A 16,193-nucleotide genomic window follows, 5' to 3' on the forward strand; every position below is an offset into this window, starting at 1 on the left:
ACCCTCTCCCCTCTCCCCAGCATTCCCCCACTGTAGGTCACGCACAGACTTTTCATTAAATTGTGAAGCATTAGGTTGGATCAACCAAGGCAATAAGCATCCTAAGGAATTAGCACCGATTGAATTGGAAAGAATGCACACACAGGAAAGAGGAATAAACAAAACAAGAAAGAAAAAAACAAAAACACACTGCAGAAACTAATAATAAGTACACAAAGTACACAAGTGTATTTATTACATTTGCAAGCACTTTGTTCTACATTTCAAAAACGCCACCATCAAGCTGTTGGCACATTTATGTACAAAACAGATTAATTGTAATGCCTGCTACAAAGCACTCTTTGTGAAAATACAAACTCTAATACCAGAAAAAAAAAAAAAGCCAAAAACATCAACATCATTACATAAGTTTAAAAGACAGTTTTAAAAATCATCACAAACTGTTAAGACACAGAACCGAAACACTATAAGATAGAATTTAAAGAAGCCCATTAATACTTTTGCTGAATATCTGTAATACTGCATATATCAGAAAAATGTTGAACCAGTAAGATAACCTAAGTGTAAAAAAAAAGAAGCAAAACCCCAAATTAATTAAATAATACTACAGAATGTATAATCATGCCACAGATAAGCCTAGTAATACACCCCCTACCTACTACAAGAATTGTAAAATTATGGATGATGCACAGCTAGTCATTGTACAAAGATTGTTTCACTCAATAAATTTTATTAGAAATGCACTTACACTGAGAAAAGATTTCACAATGGTCAAATAGTGCACAATACTACCTAGTTTTTATACACTGGCAAGAAAGTCTTGTCAGGCTACATCATTTTAAAAGACACTTTACAGCATTCTTGTAGCATTAGAAATAACCCGAAGAAGAGTTAAGGTTAAAACAAACACCAAATTTGGTCCAATAATACTGATTGTTTTTTTTTTATTCCTTTGATATAGGTACGTCTTATAAATGAATACGAATGAACATTTGGTTAAAATGACTTCCTTGAAATAAAAACACAAGATATCACTACACTTCGAAAGGATACATTGTATAGTGGCCTCTGACCTCACTTTAAAAAACACTACAGGTAAACCAACATAGATTGGAAGGCTGCAAGCAAAGCTATTATATTAATGGAAGCCTTTTCAAATATATCATACACATTGGAGGGATCGTTTACAGAGGTGCAATCCATTAAAATGCTTTAAAGTAGGTAAAACAACTTCGGAGGGGTTAGTGTGCTTATTTTTAATATACCACCTTCATAAAGGTAATTAATGTTCCACATTAGCATATTAAAAGTTCCAATCCAGCCACTGCTTAAGTCACAAAGCAATCATTCGTCAACAGTTCATGGTAGTTATTTCTGTTAAAGTCGTCTCTATACTAAACTTTAAAAGGTAAGCCTGGTGTAACTATCTTAAAAAGGTAACTAGCCATGCATTAGCATCACTGTTTCTACATGCTCACAACAGAAACATGAGTCATCAGAGAGAAATGCTTTTAGGTACATCAAGAAAAAAAAAACAGTGTTAACAAAGATAAGAAGCACTTTTTTTAAACCTACCTTACAAATTTAGAAATTGCACCTTAGATTGATGAAAAGATTAACCAGGGCCTATAGTGACACGGCCACTGATCTTCAGACAGGACTTTTGTGTTTTGAGTCATGATATCATTTCTGTCTATTGTCATAATGTACAGTGGTCCCTTTGAAGGTTACCTGTAGTTAAACTAGTTACTGAAATCAAAACTAAAAAGTATAAAAAGCTACTTTTCTTTTCAAAACATAAGAAAGAATGCAAAAGGTTTAATGTATAACACATGGAAGTGGTTAGAAATCAAACTTCTGCATCTGACAATGTTAGTCTCTTTGATCTTACAGAATTAAGTGAGTTTGAGAAATTAAAAAAAAAAGGCTGGATAGGAGCTTGTAGAAGAGATCTGATTACACCAATTGAACAAATTAGGAAATGAAGTGCTACACAACAAAGACGTGTATTCGGGTAATTCATAAGTCACCCCCCCATGTCATTGATGAGAAGCACTTTCATTTTCTTTTTCAAAAGATTGGATGGTTGGATGGCCCTTAGTTAAACACCAATGCATTTGAGTGATAGAGCTGGAAGGTGGTGTTTATGTGTACGCATTGAGCCGCTCTTTGGAGCGAGTAGAGTGGATATCATGAAGCTCCTGCTCCTCCTTTGATTTGATGTCTTCATACTTCTGCATCCGGCAGGCATCCTTCACATAAGCCCAGTTGGCAGACAGAACCATAAGGTAGTGGACCTAATCAAAGACAAAGATAACTGATGCGGGAAGTCTGTCCCATGTCTTCACTACACCTTGCTATTAGGAAAGAAATGTTCAAATGATATACTTCTGTAGAATATGTTCATTAACAAAATGGGGTGAAGATTTCTGCTGTAATAGAATATAAATAAAATATATTCCCTCCTCACTCCCCCAATGATGACAATATCTTCTTGGCTCACTTTTTTCAGAGTCTCTTTCTTCTTATTCAGCTTGGAGGTATCCAAGGGTCTTAATTCAGTAGTTTAAAGCTTTTGTGTGATGCTTCCTGTCTTTCTGCCCTCACTTACTCAAACTGAAGACTACACATTTTATGGTTACGTATTTATGTTTTCTATTATAGGAAACAGTCTCACATACAGTGGAGTCCAGTGAACTGGGACTAATGAGATGATACACTGCCCAATGTGCAATAGAAAATGGGTTCATGGAAACCCCAACATAAACCTGTGGATTTCATTATGTTAATTTTCCATTCAATGAATTCTGCACTTTACGTTGCGAACTACAAGAGAGCAAGCAATGTGTCATGTGAATCTTGTATTATTTTGTTTAAATTTTTTAAAAATGTTTATTTGTCTGCACTGTTTATTTAGTTGCAGCATGCCAGCTATTCAGTCTTCATTGCACCATGAGAACTCTTAGTTGCAGCAAGTGGGATCTAGTTCCCTGAGTGTGGATGGAACCTGGACCCCCTGCTTTGGGAGAATGGAGTGTTAACCACTGGATCACCAGGGAAGTCCCTGAATCTTGTACATTTATATACATTCATAATAGCTAGAATAGTTCAAGAAGGAAGCTCTCTATTTTTCCTGAGGAATAAAGTATGAAATAATGAAGCTCCTGGTTTTACCTGAATAGACTGAGCAATGAGATCACTTATTTGTTTTTCTTTCTTTGCCTTCCTTGTAGTCTTTGAGAGAGAAAAAGACATTTTCCAGTTGGTGGATTTTGATGGATGAATAGGAAAGAGAAAGTTGTCGAGTATGTAATTTCTCTGAGCCTTAAAGGGTAGCATTATTTCTACTTAAAATAAAGTAATATAGAACAGGAAAAGTTTTTATTGAATTATAGTGATATTCTATATTATGTAAGTTACAGGGATACAGTATAGTGATTCACAATTGCTAAAGCTTATGTTCCATTTATAGTTATTATAAAATATTGGATATATTCCAGTGTTGTACAATATGTCCTTGTAATTTATACATAATAGCTTATATCTCTTAATCCCCTGCCCCTATGTTGCCCCTCTTCCTTCCCTCTCCCCACGGGTACCTACTAGTTTTTTTTTTTTTTTTTTCTGTGAGTCTGTTGCTTTTTTGTATATTCACTAGCTTGTTGTACTTTTTAGATTCCATATATAAGTGATATCATCCAGTAGCTGTCTTTCTCTATCTGACTTATTTCACTTAGCATAATACTCTTCAGGTCCATCTGTGGTGTTGCAAATGGCAAAATTTCCTTCTTTTTTATGGTTGAGTAATATTCCATTGTATATATGGAATATTCCATTGTAACGGAATAGTAATATTCCATTGTATATACACCTCATCTTTTTCCTATTCATCTGTTGATGGACAATGAGGTTGCTTGCATGTCTTGGAAATTGTAAATAATGCTGCTATGAACACTGGGGTTCATCTATCTTTTTGAACTAGTAATTTTTCTTTTCAGATATATACCCAGGAGTGAAGTTGCTGGGTCATATGGTAGTTATATTTTTAGTTTTTTGAAGAACTTGAAAATTTTGATTAGTCAAGATAGGAGCTAGGCTCATTCTAGAAAAGTAGGGATGAACATAAAGAATGCAAAGTAAATTCTAAACAGTGACTACTGTAGTATGTTCGTGTTCAGGCCATCAATAGGCAGTAGAAAGGAATTTTGACAAAATAATTTTGATACAGCAATGCAGTAAAGCAATGAAATTCCTCTCAAATTCTGTATTTTGTTTCATTTGTTTAGAAATTGTAAGCCACATGGAAGTAGGAGCTCTGAATTATATTCTTGCATTTTCATAGTGAAAGCTTAATCACTGTATGTATGTGGATTAAGTAAGGCTTGTACACATAGCCAAATTTGTGTTGTTGTTGTTACTGTGAAAATATCAAGGGCCTTGGAGAGTGCTTATCAAGCAGCTGATACTCAGAATATTTGCCATAGGAAGGAATTTATTCTTAGATGTTTAGAAACTTTCTCTTTGAAATCTGAGAAAAATATGCCCCTTAAATTATTACTAAGAATCTATGAGTGAAATACTGAAAAGAATGTCAACGTTACTCTAGAGACTGGAGTTTCCCAGCAGGTTTTCAGATATTTCACCTGGCCCTAGGTTAATGCAAGCTCCAGGCTTGTTACTGGACCTCAGCAGATGAATCCTGATCACCGAAATCTAGAGATGCTAAGTTGACTACTTTTGTCAGCAGACAGACCTTCCTAACATAATAATAAAAAATAATGGAGTAGTGCTATGCCCTGCTTAGTCGCTCAGTCGTGTCCGACTCTTTGTGACCCTATGGACGGTAGCCTGCTAGGCTCCTGTGTCCATGGTGATTCTCCAGGCAAGGATATGTGAGTGGGTTGCCATATCTCCGCCAGGGGATCTTCCCGACCCAGGGATTGAACCCAGGTGTCCCGCATGCAGGCGGAGTAGAGCACACATGAATCTTAGCCCACATTCTTACAGCCCTTGTCTTAAATTACAGAGGATTTTTAAATACCTTGATATTTAAGAGTGAAATTCATCTCAATTTTCTGATCTCTAATATAGAAATAATTATGGTAGCTGTCTTGTGAGAGTTGGATGAGATATGTTGAGGTTAATGACAGTTGCTATCTTACAAGTACTGATAAAGCATTTGATGGTAACTTCAACCAAGTATATTTTAAAGAAATGTTAGCTAATAGCAGTGCTATGGTAGCTATACTAATACTGGGAACAACAGAAGTAGTTCTATCAGTATTTTCCCTGTTTCCAGAAACATAAACTTGGGATGTCAATCAATATTTAGAAGTTATTAACTTCTTAAGGAACTTATGCTTTGCCTTTATATAGATAGCTAAAAGGATGCTTAGTACTTAAGAAAGTAATCTTCTAAACTCTTGCTGTTTGAAATAAACTTCATTTATAAGTTAATTCCTAAATCTATACAGATTTCTTAAGAAATACATAACATTTAAATTTTCTATCATCTTAAAGTCTTTTGATAATAGAATCACTTTATAGGAAGCATTTTTAGAGTCATTTAAACACTATTTTGTTCAGACAGGTATTTTCACTAATGTGTGCCTGAAGGCATGTGTTTTTACACAGAATTTCACACACACATATGTTGCAAATGCAAACAAATGCTTTATTATGTACTTCTTTTCAGAAAATGATTTGATAGATGTTTTATACATGGGTGTGTATTGCTTGAAGATACACGACCCTAGATTTATCCATTGTGCAGAGATGTGTGTGTGGATGCCAGTGGACATATGTTTCCTGTTGTCTCACAGCTGGGCTATTTGGGATTACGGGATCTGGGATATCACTGCCCAGAACCTATGGATAATTCTATGTTAAGAATATAAGGCCTTTGCTTATTGTTTTATTGTGACCCCTCAATTACTCAGGCAGCGAGATCTTGTTAAACATCTCATATTCTGAAGTGAAATTCTTATGGAGACGTTTATACACCAAATCTACAATGTTGAGCAATTAGCATGATATTGAATTAAAATATCTGAAAATCCACTATTGCCCTGATATGGCTATTTTTGTCAGGTATTTTTGAAAATAGGGTGGTGCTAGTGGTAAAGAACCTGGAGACATGAGAGATGCTGGTTCCATCCCTGGGTCGGGAAGATTCCCTGGAGAGGGGCATGGCAACCCACTCCAGGATTCTCGCCTGTAGAATCCCATGGACAGAGGAGCCCCATCGGTGGGCTACAGTCCCTGGGGTTGCAAAGAGTCAGACACGACTGAAGTGACATGCATACACATCTTTGAGAACAGTTTTTATAAAACAGAGTCAGGTCTTAATACAAATTTATTTATGAAGTCACTGAAAATAACTGGTCCGAAGTGGCTCACCAGCACATTGTCTCTGCTTTCCTGTTTTCAGTCTTTGACGAAAGAAAAGCACTCATTTTTTCCCGAATGTTCCTTTCACCAACACATTGGACAATGTATTGGCACCATAAGGAAAGGAATTAGATAGTTCCAAATTAACTCATCATTTCTGGGTATTGAAGTAGCTATTCCATAGCTGAGGTTACTGGGCACCTTCGAGAGCTCTCTGCTACTTATATTCTAGGACACGGAAATAAGGACTGAGGAATCCGGCTGCAAAAGCTCCTACAACGGGCAGGGTCCTTGTTCATTGTTGCCACTTGGCCTTCCACTAAACAAATGGAACTCGTGGTGAGTTACAAAGAAGAGACTGGATCTGGCAAAATTCAGGTCCTCAAAACTTGGTAAAACCTGACTTTCAGGACTTGTTCTTAATATTTTTTAAGAAAGTTATACACAGAAGACATGACAAGAAACTACTAAGGTTTATGTGAAGAAAAATAAATTAATCCTTTTTTCATAAATGACTCCGTAAAGAGGGAAAAAGTGTAACGTAAGATAAGGAATTGATTAAATTATTCAAATATCCCATTGATGTATATGTAGTATATGCTAAATAAATGATTTTTTTAATGTTATTAGTAGTCTCATATTTAAAATGTTAAGGAATTTACTTATTTTGGTTAGTGTTACCAATATTATGGTTACCAATATTACGAATCCTTCAACTGATTACTAAATGTCAATTCTATTGTAACAAATATCTTTCTTTAGATTAAGCCTTATTTTTCACTTAATTATTTGCCCATTCCCCCCTTCTCTTTTTTTAAATGGTGCTAAAATACATATGATTCCTACAGACTTTGGATATTAGAGGCAAATGATCGTCTCTACAGGCAAAGTGAAAAACCAAGCCTCAGAGCTTTGAGGTCTTACCATAGCAATGACTGCAGCCCCAGCTCCGGCAAGGGCAACAATAAACAAGTGGAAGGTCATGTTCAGCTGCAAAGAAACCAGAGAGAAACAGACATGCATCAGGGTTACAACAGAAGCGTGATAAGGCGTCCGTAGCCTTAGGAGTAAGAACTCGGCGCATCTTTAACAGAAGCGCACCTCACAATATCTTTTCTCCTGCAAGTTGTTTAAATCTTTGCAACTACACCATTTTAGTATAACTTCATGTTAAAGATGAGATCATGATTAAAAATGATGGTTTCCAGTAATATTATAACCACGAAGGCTATGGCATATCTTTTAAAATATAGCCTTATGATTTTTCAACTTTCATTAAAATGATAGTTTCTAGAAAAAATTTTTATCATAAGTTTTTATTGAAATACGCAGAGTATGTCATTCTTATTTATCTTCTCATCCCCCTGCATAACAACATTGCAAGTGAACTTGCCTCTGAAAGAAAAAGGCGGGAATTCGATGTCGCTTTAATTATATATTCAAGTAACAAAATGAAGCTCAAATTCTAACAAAATTAAAGGCTGTAACAACACTCACCTCAGTGGATTCACACATTCTCAGGAAATTCTCAGAGACGGTGCAAATTTTCTTTTCCTCTCCAATTGTCACAATTCCTACAACATTCAGAAAATTACAGTTTAATATTTTACGTATTTTCAGGATCCCAAAGAGAAAAAAAGAAACTTGAGTGGATAAAATATAAGTAAGTTTCCTTTTATGTTATATTGTAATGGAAAAACTCTTCCTCAGCTTTCATGGCTTGACAATAATCATGAAAAATAAAACTAAGAATGGAAGATCAAGACTATTCAAGCCTTAAGCAATTTAAAACATTTTCAGTCTGAATTCAATGGGATCTAGCCACCAGAATCTTCAGATTCAATTGTAGCTACTTCATTGGTTTGGTCCATTAATGTCATGGTGTAGGCATCAGAATTATTTGGATAACTATGCTCCAGATGAAGTCGGGATCTAAAAGTATTCTGCTTATACAAAGCCTCCGTTAGTCTATAAAAGCATATTGCCCAAAGGAACAATTTCTCTCTGCTAATGCTGAAAACAGTGTTATTAGTAAGAAGAAATAAAAAGCTGCAATTTCACTCCTATTTATCCTTGCTCCAGTTGGTTTATGGATCAACTGAATCAGAATCTCCTGACTAGAGATCTCTTCAAGAAAATTAGAGATACCAAGGGAATATTTCATGCAAAGATGGGCACAATAAATGACAGAAATGGTGTGAACCTAACAGAAGCAGAAGATATTAAGAAGAGGTGGCAAGAATACACAGAAGAACTGTACAAAAAAGATCTTCATGAGCCAGATAATCAGGATGGTATGATCACTCACCTAGAGTCAGACATCCTGGAATGCGAAGTCAAGTGGGCCTTAGGAAGCATCACTATGAACAAAGCTAGTGGAGGTGATAGAACTCCAGTTGAGCTATTTCAAATCCTAAAAAATGATGCTGTGAAGGTGCTGCCCTCAATAGACCAGCAAATTTGGAAAACTCAGCAGTGGCCACAGGACTGGAAAAGGTCACTTTTCATTCCAATCCCAAAGAAAGGCAATGCCAAAGAATGTTCAAGCTACTGCACAATTGCACTCATCTCACAAGCTAGTAAAGTGATGCTCAAAATTCTCCAAGCCAGGCTTCAACAGTATGTGAACTTCCAGGTGTTCAAGCTGGATTTAGAAAAGGCAGAGGAACCAGAGATCAAATTGCCAACATCTGCTGGATCATTGAAAAAGCAAGAGAGTTCCAGTAAAAACATCTATTTCTGCTTTATTGACTGTGCCAAAGCCTTGGACTATGTGGATCACAATAAACTGTGGAAAATTCTTAAAGAGATGGGAATACCAGACCACCTGACCTGCCTCCTGAGCAATCTGTATGCAGGTCAAGAAGCAACAGTTAGAACTGGAAATGGAACAACAGATTGGTTCCAAATCAGGAAAGGAGTATGTCAAGGCTGTATACTGTCACCCCGTTTATTTAACTTATATGCAGAGTACATCATGAGAAACGCTGGGCTGGATGAAGTATAAGCTGGAATCAAGATTGCCAGGAGAAATATCAATAACCTCAGATATGTATATGACACCACCCCTGTGAGAGAAAGTGGAGAACTAAAGAGCCTCCTGATGAAAATGAAAGAGGAAAATGAAAAAGTTGGCTTAAAGCTCAACATTCAGAAAACTAAGATCATGGCATCTGGTCCCATCACTTCATGGCAAGTAGATGGGGAAACAATGGGGAAAAGTGGCAGATTTGGGGGGAGGCTCCAAAATCACTGCAGATGGTGACTGCAGCCATGAAAGTAAAAGACACTTGCTCCTTGGAAGAAAAGTTATGACCAACCTAGACAGCACATTAAAAAGCAGACATTACTTTGCCAACAAAGATCTGTCTAGTCAAAGCTCTGGTTTTTCCAGTAGTCATGTATGGATGTGAGAGTTGGACTATAAAGAAAGCTGAGCGCTGAAGAATTGATGTTTTTGAACTGTGGTGTTGGATAAGACTCTTGAGAGTCCCTTGGACAGCAAGGAGATACAACCAGTTCATCCTAAAGGAGATCAGTCCTGGGTGTTCATTGGAAGGACTGATGCTGAAGCTGAAATTCCAATACTCTGGCCACCTGTTGTGAAGAATTAACTCACTGGAAAAACCCTGATGCTGAGAAAGATTGAAGGTGGGAGGAGAAGGGGATAACAGAGGATGAGATTGTTGGATGGCATCACTGACTCAATGGACATGAGTTTGAGTAAACTCCAGGAGTTGGTGATGGGCAGGGAGGCCTGGCATGCTGCAGTCCTTGGGGTCACAAAGAGTTGGGCACGACTGAGTGACTAAACTGAATTGCATCAGAATCTCCTGGGGACTATCACAAATTTGTATCTCTGGATCCACCAGAGGACTATTCTATCAGAGTCTGTGAATGTTTGCCAGGACTATTGCATTTTTAACAAGCACATAGGTGATGCACTGCCACAGACCTCATTTTACAGAAGTGATCAAGTTTATCCTAAAATGGGTCTTTATTTTGTTTTGAGAACTCCTGAAGTGTTAAACACATATATACATGAAAGAAAAAATTCACAACTTCTGGGCAAACTAATACCTCAGCTTTTAGCACTTGCTGCATAGCAATATATGGACATATTATTTAGTTTTAATATGTACACATATTCACACATTCTTAGCTTTGAGGTGCACCATCAACTCTCCGTCTACTGATCTGCCTATACCAACCTGCTTTGCCAATAGTATGGGCAATTATTTCAGTTAAAAAAATCTACTTGCAATATCTTGAATTCAGAGATCCTTCTCTGGGACCTTCCTTTTTTGCCACGGTAAGTCTAAGAGGGGTTAAAAAGAACCTCTGGAAGATGTGTCTAAGAAATCATCATTAGTGAGAAATCTTCCCAGGAAGGCCATCTTTCTCCTGCTGATCTGTTGCAGACTTCGCTCATTCACATGAAACAGCCTGGTTATGCATGCATTTCATTGCCTATTTCTTTATTCGCATTTGCAGCAAAACTTCTAGGAAGTGTTGCTTAGGCTCAGTCTACAATTCCTTTCTTTCCATTTTCACTTAAACCCTTCCAGTCAAATTTCACCCCAATCCTCCATTGAAACTTTCCTTATGAAGATTATTCATGCGCTCCACATTGTTAAAACTGAAGATGAATTCTTAGTTCACCTTCTATTCACCAGTCAGCAGTATTGGAGGCAGCTGATGACTCCTGCAAGGCTTCCCTGGTGGCTCAGTGGTTAAAGAATCTGCCTGCCAATGCAGGAGAAGTGGGTTCAATCCTTGGGTTGGGAAGATTCCCTGGAGAAGGAAATGGCAACCCACTCCAGTATTCTTGCCTGGGAAATCTCATGGACAGAGGAGACTTCCATCCTTCCTGGTCTCTTTATTTGGATTCCAAAATCTACATCCTCCTGTTTTTGCCTTTCTGTTCTCACTGGCTTCTTCCTCTCAGTATCTTTGTTGGTTCCTCCAGTGAGCTAGGATCTCTTTCAGCGGTGCTTCCCAGTGTTCGGTCCTCAGTTATCTGTCTCCTTTGCTGACCTCAGCCATTCTCAGAGCTTTCAACTTTAAACATTATCAAGATTCCTAAATCCATACAGGTGGCCCCATACTTCTCTCCTGAAACCAAGACCCAAATATCCAATTTCTTACCTGACAACTCTATTGAGACTTCTAATAAGCAGCTGAAAAATAACACCGCCGAAACTGAAGTCTGATCTTCTCCCTTGCCTGCCCCACCACTGAGCAAGCTCTTCTGGCTGGCTTTCCCATCTCATTTGATAGCTAATCAACCTTCCCAGTTGCTTAATCAAAAAGATGAATTCCTTCTTGAATCCTTTTTTCCTGTCAACCCCTACATACAACCCATCAGGAAATTCTGTTGCCTCTGTCTGTACGCAGTGTGATCCACAAGTGGGGGGTTGGTTTTTTTCTTTTCTTTTTTTTTTCCATTTATTTTTATTAGTTGGAGGCTAATTACTTTACAATATTGGAATGATTATTGCCATATTACTCAGCCATTGAAAAGAATTCATTTGAATCAGTTTTAATGAGATGAATGAAACTGGAGCCCATTATACAGAGTGAAGTAAGCCAGAAAGATAAAGACAAATACAGTATACTAACGCATATATATGGAATTTAAAAAGATGGTAACGATAACCCTATATGCAAAACAGAAAAAGAGACACAGATGTACAGGACAGACTTTGGGGCTCTGTGGGAGAAGGCGAGGGTGGGATGTTCTGAGAGAACAGCATCGAAACATGTATATTATCAAGGATGAGACAGATCACCAGCCCAGGTTGGATGCATGAGACAAGTGCTCAGGGTTGGTGCACTGGGAAGACCCAGAGGGATGGGATGGGGAGGGAGGTGGGAGGGGATCGGGATGGGGAACACAGGTTTTTTTCTTTTCTCATGTCCTTTGTTTATAACTTGATTGCATATGCACATTAAGGATTCTTATTAAAGACGTATTATTTGGAGGGTAAATAAATGCTATCCAGGCAGTAGATTCTTTGTTAAGAGCAAACAGAAAGCTGTGCAGATGATGTGAAAGGTTGCATGACACCTCTTCACATCACAGAGAAAAGCTAAGCCTGAATAAATCCTGGATGAAAGTGTACGAGGAGAGTGAATAAGTTGGCTTAAAACTCAACATTCAGAAAACTAAGATCATGGCATCTGGTCCCATCACTTCATGGCAAATAGATAGGGAAACAGTGACAGACTTTATTTTTTTGGCCTTCAAAATCACTGCAGATGGTGACTTGCAGCCATGAAATTAAAAGACCCTTGCTCCTTGGAAGAAAAGCTCTGATCAACCTAGACAGCATATTAAAAAGCAGAGACATTACTTTCCCAACAAAAGTCCATCTAGTCAAAGCTACAGTTTTTTCCTGTAGTCATGTATGGATGTGAGAGTTGGACTATAAAGAAAGTTGAGAGCTGAAGAATTGATGCTTTTGAACTGTGGTGTTGGAGAAGACTCTTGAGAGTCCCTTGGACTGCAAGGAGATCAAACCAGTCCATCCTAAAGGAAATCAGTCCTGGGTGTTCATTGGAAGGACTGATGCTGAAGCTGAAATGCCAATACTTTGGCCACATGATGTGAAGAACTGACTTATTTGAAAAGACCCTGATGCTGGGAAAGATTGAAGGTGGGAGGAGAAGGGGACAACAGAGGATGAGATGGTTGGCTGGCATCACCAACTCGATGGACATGAGTTTGATCAAGCTCCAGGAGTTGGTGATGGACAGGGAGGCCTGGTGTGCTGCAGTCCATGGGGTTGCAAAGAGTCAGACATGACTGAGCAACTGAACTGAACTATGCCGTAACAGGGCTAAGGTTCAAAGAGCACCTTTAATCATAGTCATGCTTTACACTTACCAGATGTATGTTCCCTACAATATCTGGGATGTACTGGACTAAAAAAATATATTGCTTATCAGAAATTCAAATTTAACTGGTGTCCTGTAATTTACCTGGCAACCCTCTCTGTGAGACTAGCCACATCTCTTCCAATTTTAATTTTTCAGATTAGAAGAATTAAAGGAAGACATTTTAGTTGGGGGCTGGGATGCTGAAGTTAGGGCTGTGGTTTCCCGAGCAGCTATTTTCCAGTGACCTCCAGCAGTAGGTGCCAAGGCTTCCTTGTGCTTGCTGCTGTTGCTAAGTCGTTCCAGTCGTGTCTGACTCTGGGCGACCCCATAGACGCCAGCCCACCAGGCTCCCCCGTCCCTGGGATTCTCTAGGCAAGAACACTGGAGTGGGTTGCCATTTCCTTCTCCAATGCATGAAAGTGAAAAGTGAAAGTGAAGTCACTCAGTCGTGTCCGACTCTTAGCGACCCTATGGACTGCAGCCTACCAGGTTCCTCCGTCCATGGGATTTTCCAGGCAAGAGTACTGGAGTGGGGTGCCATTGCTTACATGGACATGATTCCAAGGTTAAAACTTTCCCCAGGGAAGACCTGTCCACGTTCCTTCCATCATCTTCTTGCCAAGAACCCCATGTACAGAGCAGATCATCCTGATTTTCATCTGCATCACACAATGGGGGCTGGAACTCCTAACAAGAGTGTAGGTGGACACTGTTTTGGAACATAGGGCTAGCTGGTGATGGACTGGTTCGACCATACCCTGCAGTCTGTCTACAGTCTAACCTCAGAGCCACAGTCTAACCTTGCAATCCCCTCTACTGAACTGTTTCCCACTTGCCTGAAGCACGGGGACACCCGCATTAGAGAAAAACATTTAGAACACTCTATTAGATTTTAAAGGTCTTCCCTGGTGGCTTGGATGGTAAAGAATTCACCTGCAATGCAAGAGACCTGGGTTCGATCCCTGGGTCAGGAAGATCCCCTGGAGAAGGGAATGGCAATCCACTGACAGCTGTGTTGTAGAAAAAAATCAGCTTGAGCACATGACTTTGTATATCTTCTATAAATTCTGTAGTCCCCGTATTATTACAAAGGATGGGATGGAATTCCGAACAGGTTAGGTGAGATTAGACTCAACTTTCCACATTCATAGTTTAGTACTTGTTTCAACAAGTGAGGCAGCTCACTTTGAACCAAAAACAGACTCTGAAACTGGATGGAGTGAAGCTGGTGCGGTCACTTACTAGCTCTGTCACCTTGGACAGGAAATTTAACCTCCTGGGACCTCAGTTTTGTCATTTATAAAGAGGATAACCACAGCATCCACCACAGAGAATTACTGTGAGAACTAAACAGCAAACATATACAAACCATTGTAAGCCCTATACACATAAGAAATTATTATTATTACATGAGGTTTGGCCCTAAATAAAAATAACCCAAGAGGACTACTGACTGATTTAGTATTTTTTGATTGTTTTTTTATTATGAAATGGTAAAGTTTAGTTTTTTCCCCTGTTTCAGAAAACAATGAAGTATCTATTTCTTAGGTGATCTTCATAGCAGACTTCACAGACTATATAGTTTATCAGGGGAGAATGAAAATACTATGCAAAAAACACTACACGGTTCATGTCATAGCGTAACTTGCAATCACTGTGAAATTCCCTTAGTTTGGTTTTAAAACAATGACTTAAACATGAAGATTCTGATACATCTATCTCTTTGGTAGAAGTAATGATGGTTCCAAAGTGGTTTACACTAGTCTGCTCAGTTGCTCAGTCGTTTCCAACCCTTTGCGACTCTTAGGACTGTAGCCTGCCAGGCTCCTGTGTCCATGGGACTTTTCAGGCAGGAATACTGGGGTGGGTTGCTGTTTTCTCTTCCATTACACTATTTTAAAATGAGGCAAACCCAATGTATGACAAAACCCACTGAAAAACAAATAAAATAAAATAAAATGAGGCAAACCGTATGAGGTGCTGTATTTACAGCCAGGGATCCACCTACCAAACTGACGAAGGTCCAGGCAGAGATTCGCTCCCTCCACTAAGGTGGTGTTTCGGCATATGGTCCACAGGTTGAAATACATGTAAACCGGCAGTGAGGTGAATGCCGTGACTCCCAGCCAGGCCAGCATGAAAAGGTATGTCAGCATAATAAACTGCAACAGAGAAAAAGTCGAGACAGAAAACATATTCCTTCAGAAAACATCCTTCCTTCTACTGGGAAGGAGGGATTCTATGTTTAACCTACACAGCTCAATATTTATCACAACTCCAGTAGGTCCTGTCACCAGTAAAGACGCTGAGAGATGGTGAAAATCATGGATCACGAGAAGAAAGGTGCTGGAAAACTGCGTCACAGAGGTTCTGATGGACAAAGGAAGAGTTCGTCCATTTGCATCTTAATGCCTGTTTCATTCATGTATTGATGTCAATAATCTCACCACCCATGTTTTAAACTTTAGAAAACATTAACTGATAAATTTAAGATGTGATCCTGCAGATTGAGTTAAAACTTTGCCAATAGCTTTGTATGACAACTAAATGGGCACAATTTCACATCATAAATATTTAAGCTACTTAATCATGCTTACATTTAACATTCTAAGTACGATGACTCACAGGTCATTTTGGTATATACTGATATGAGTGTGTATTTCTACTCCTCTTTTTTAATGACTTTTGTAAACGTTAAGTCTTAAATCTTCTTTCATGCATATTCATTTTACCTTTGATTGACTGATTGATTTATCAAGCATTGATATGCCACTCATGTACTGTGTCCCCAGCCTAAATGTCACAGTTGTTTAGCAAGAAAGGGAGATGTAGAGCATGCTGGTTAGAGGCACAGATTTCTGAACTGGATTGAATCTAGGCCACTCTTTATGCCTCTTTGTGATTAAGTTAGCAGAGCATGC

General features: G+C 38.5%; 1 protein-coding gene across 5 annotated transcripts in view; it reads right to left on the reverse strand.

The window, feature by feature from the left end:
* Window positions 1-204: 204 nt before the first annotated feature.
* GPM6A (glycoprotein M6A) overlaps window positions 205-16,193 on the reverse strand; it is a 257,112-nt gene continuing 241,123 nt past the window's right edge. For all 5 annotated transcript variants that reach the window (XM_061134614.1, XM_061134617.1, XM_061134613.1 and 2 more), the window contains 4 exons: window positions 15,281-15,434; window positions 7,888-7,964; window positions 7,315-7,380; window positions 205-2,297 (listed from right to left, as the gene is read on the reverse strand). In XM_061134614.1, the coding sequence (XP_060990597.1) occupies window positions 2,145-2,297; window positions 7,315-7,380; window positions 7,888-7,964; window positions 15,281-15,434 (450 nt within the window). In that variant the 3' untranslated portion in view covers window positions 205-2,144. The remainder of the gene's footprint in view (window positions 2,298-7,314; window positions 7,381-7,887; window positions 7,965-15,280; window positions 15,435-16,193) is intronic.

The sequence above is a fragment of the Dama dama genome, chromosome 32 (genome assembly GCF_033118175.1).
Source record: "Dama dama isolate Ldn47 chromosome 32, ASM3311817v1, whole genome shotgun sequence".
NCBI lineage: Eukaryota > Metazoa > Chordata > Mammalia > Artiodactyla > Cervidae > Dama > Dama dama.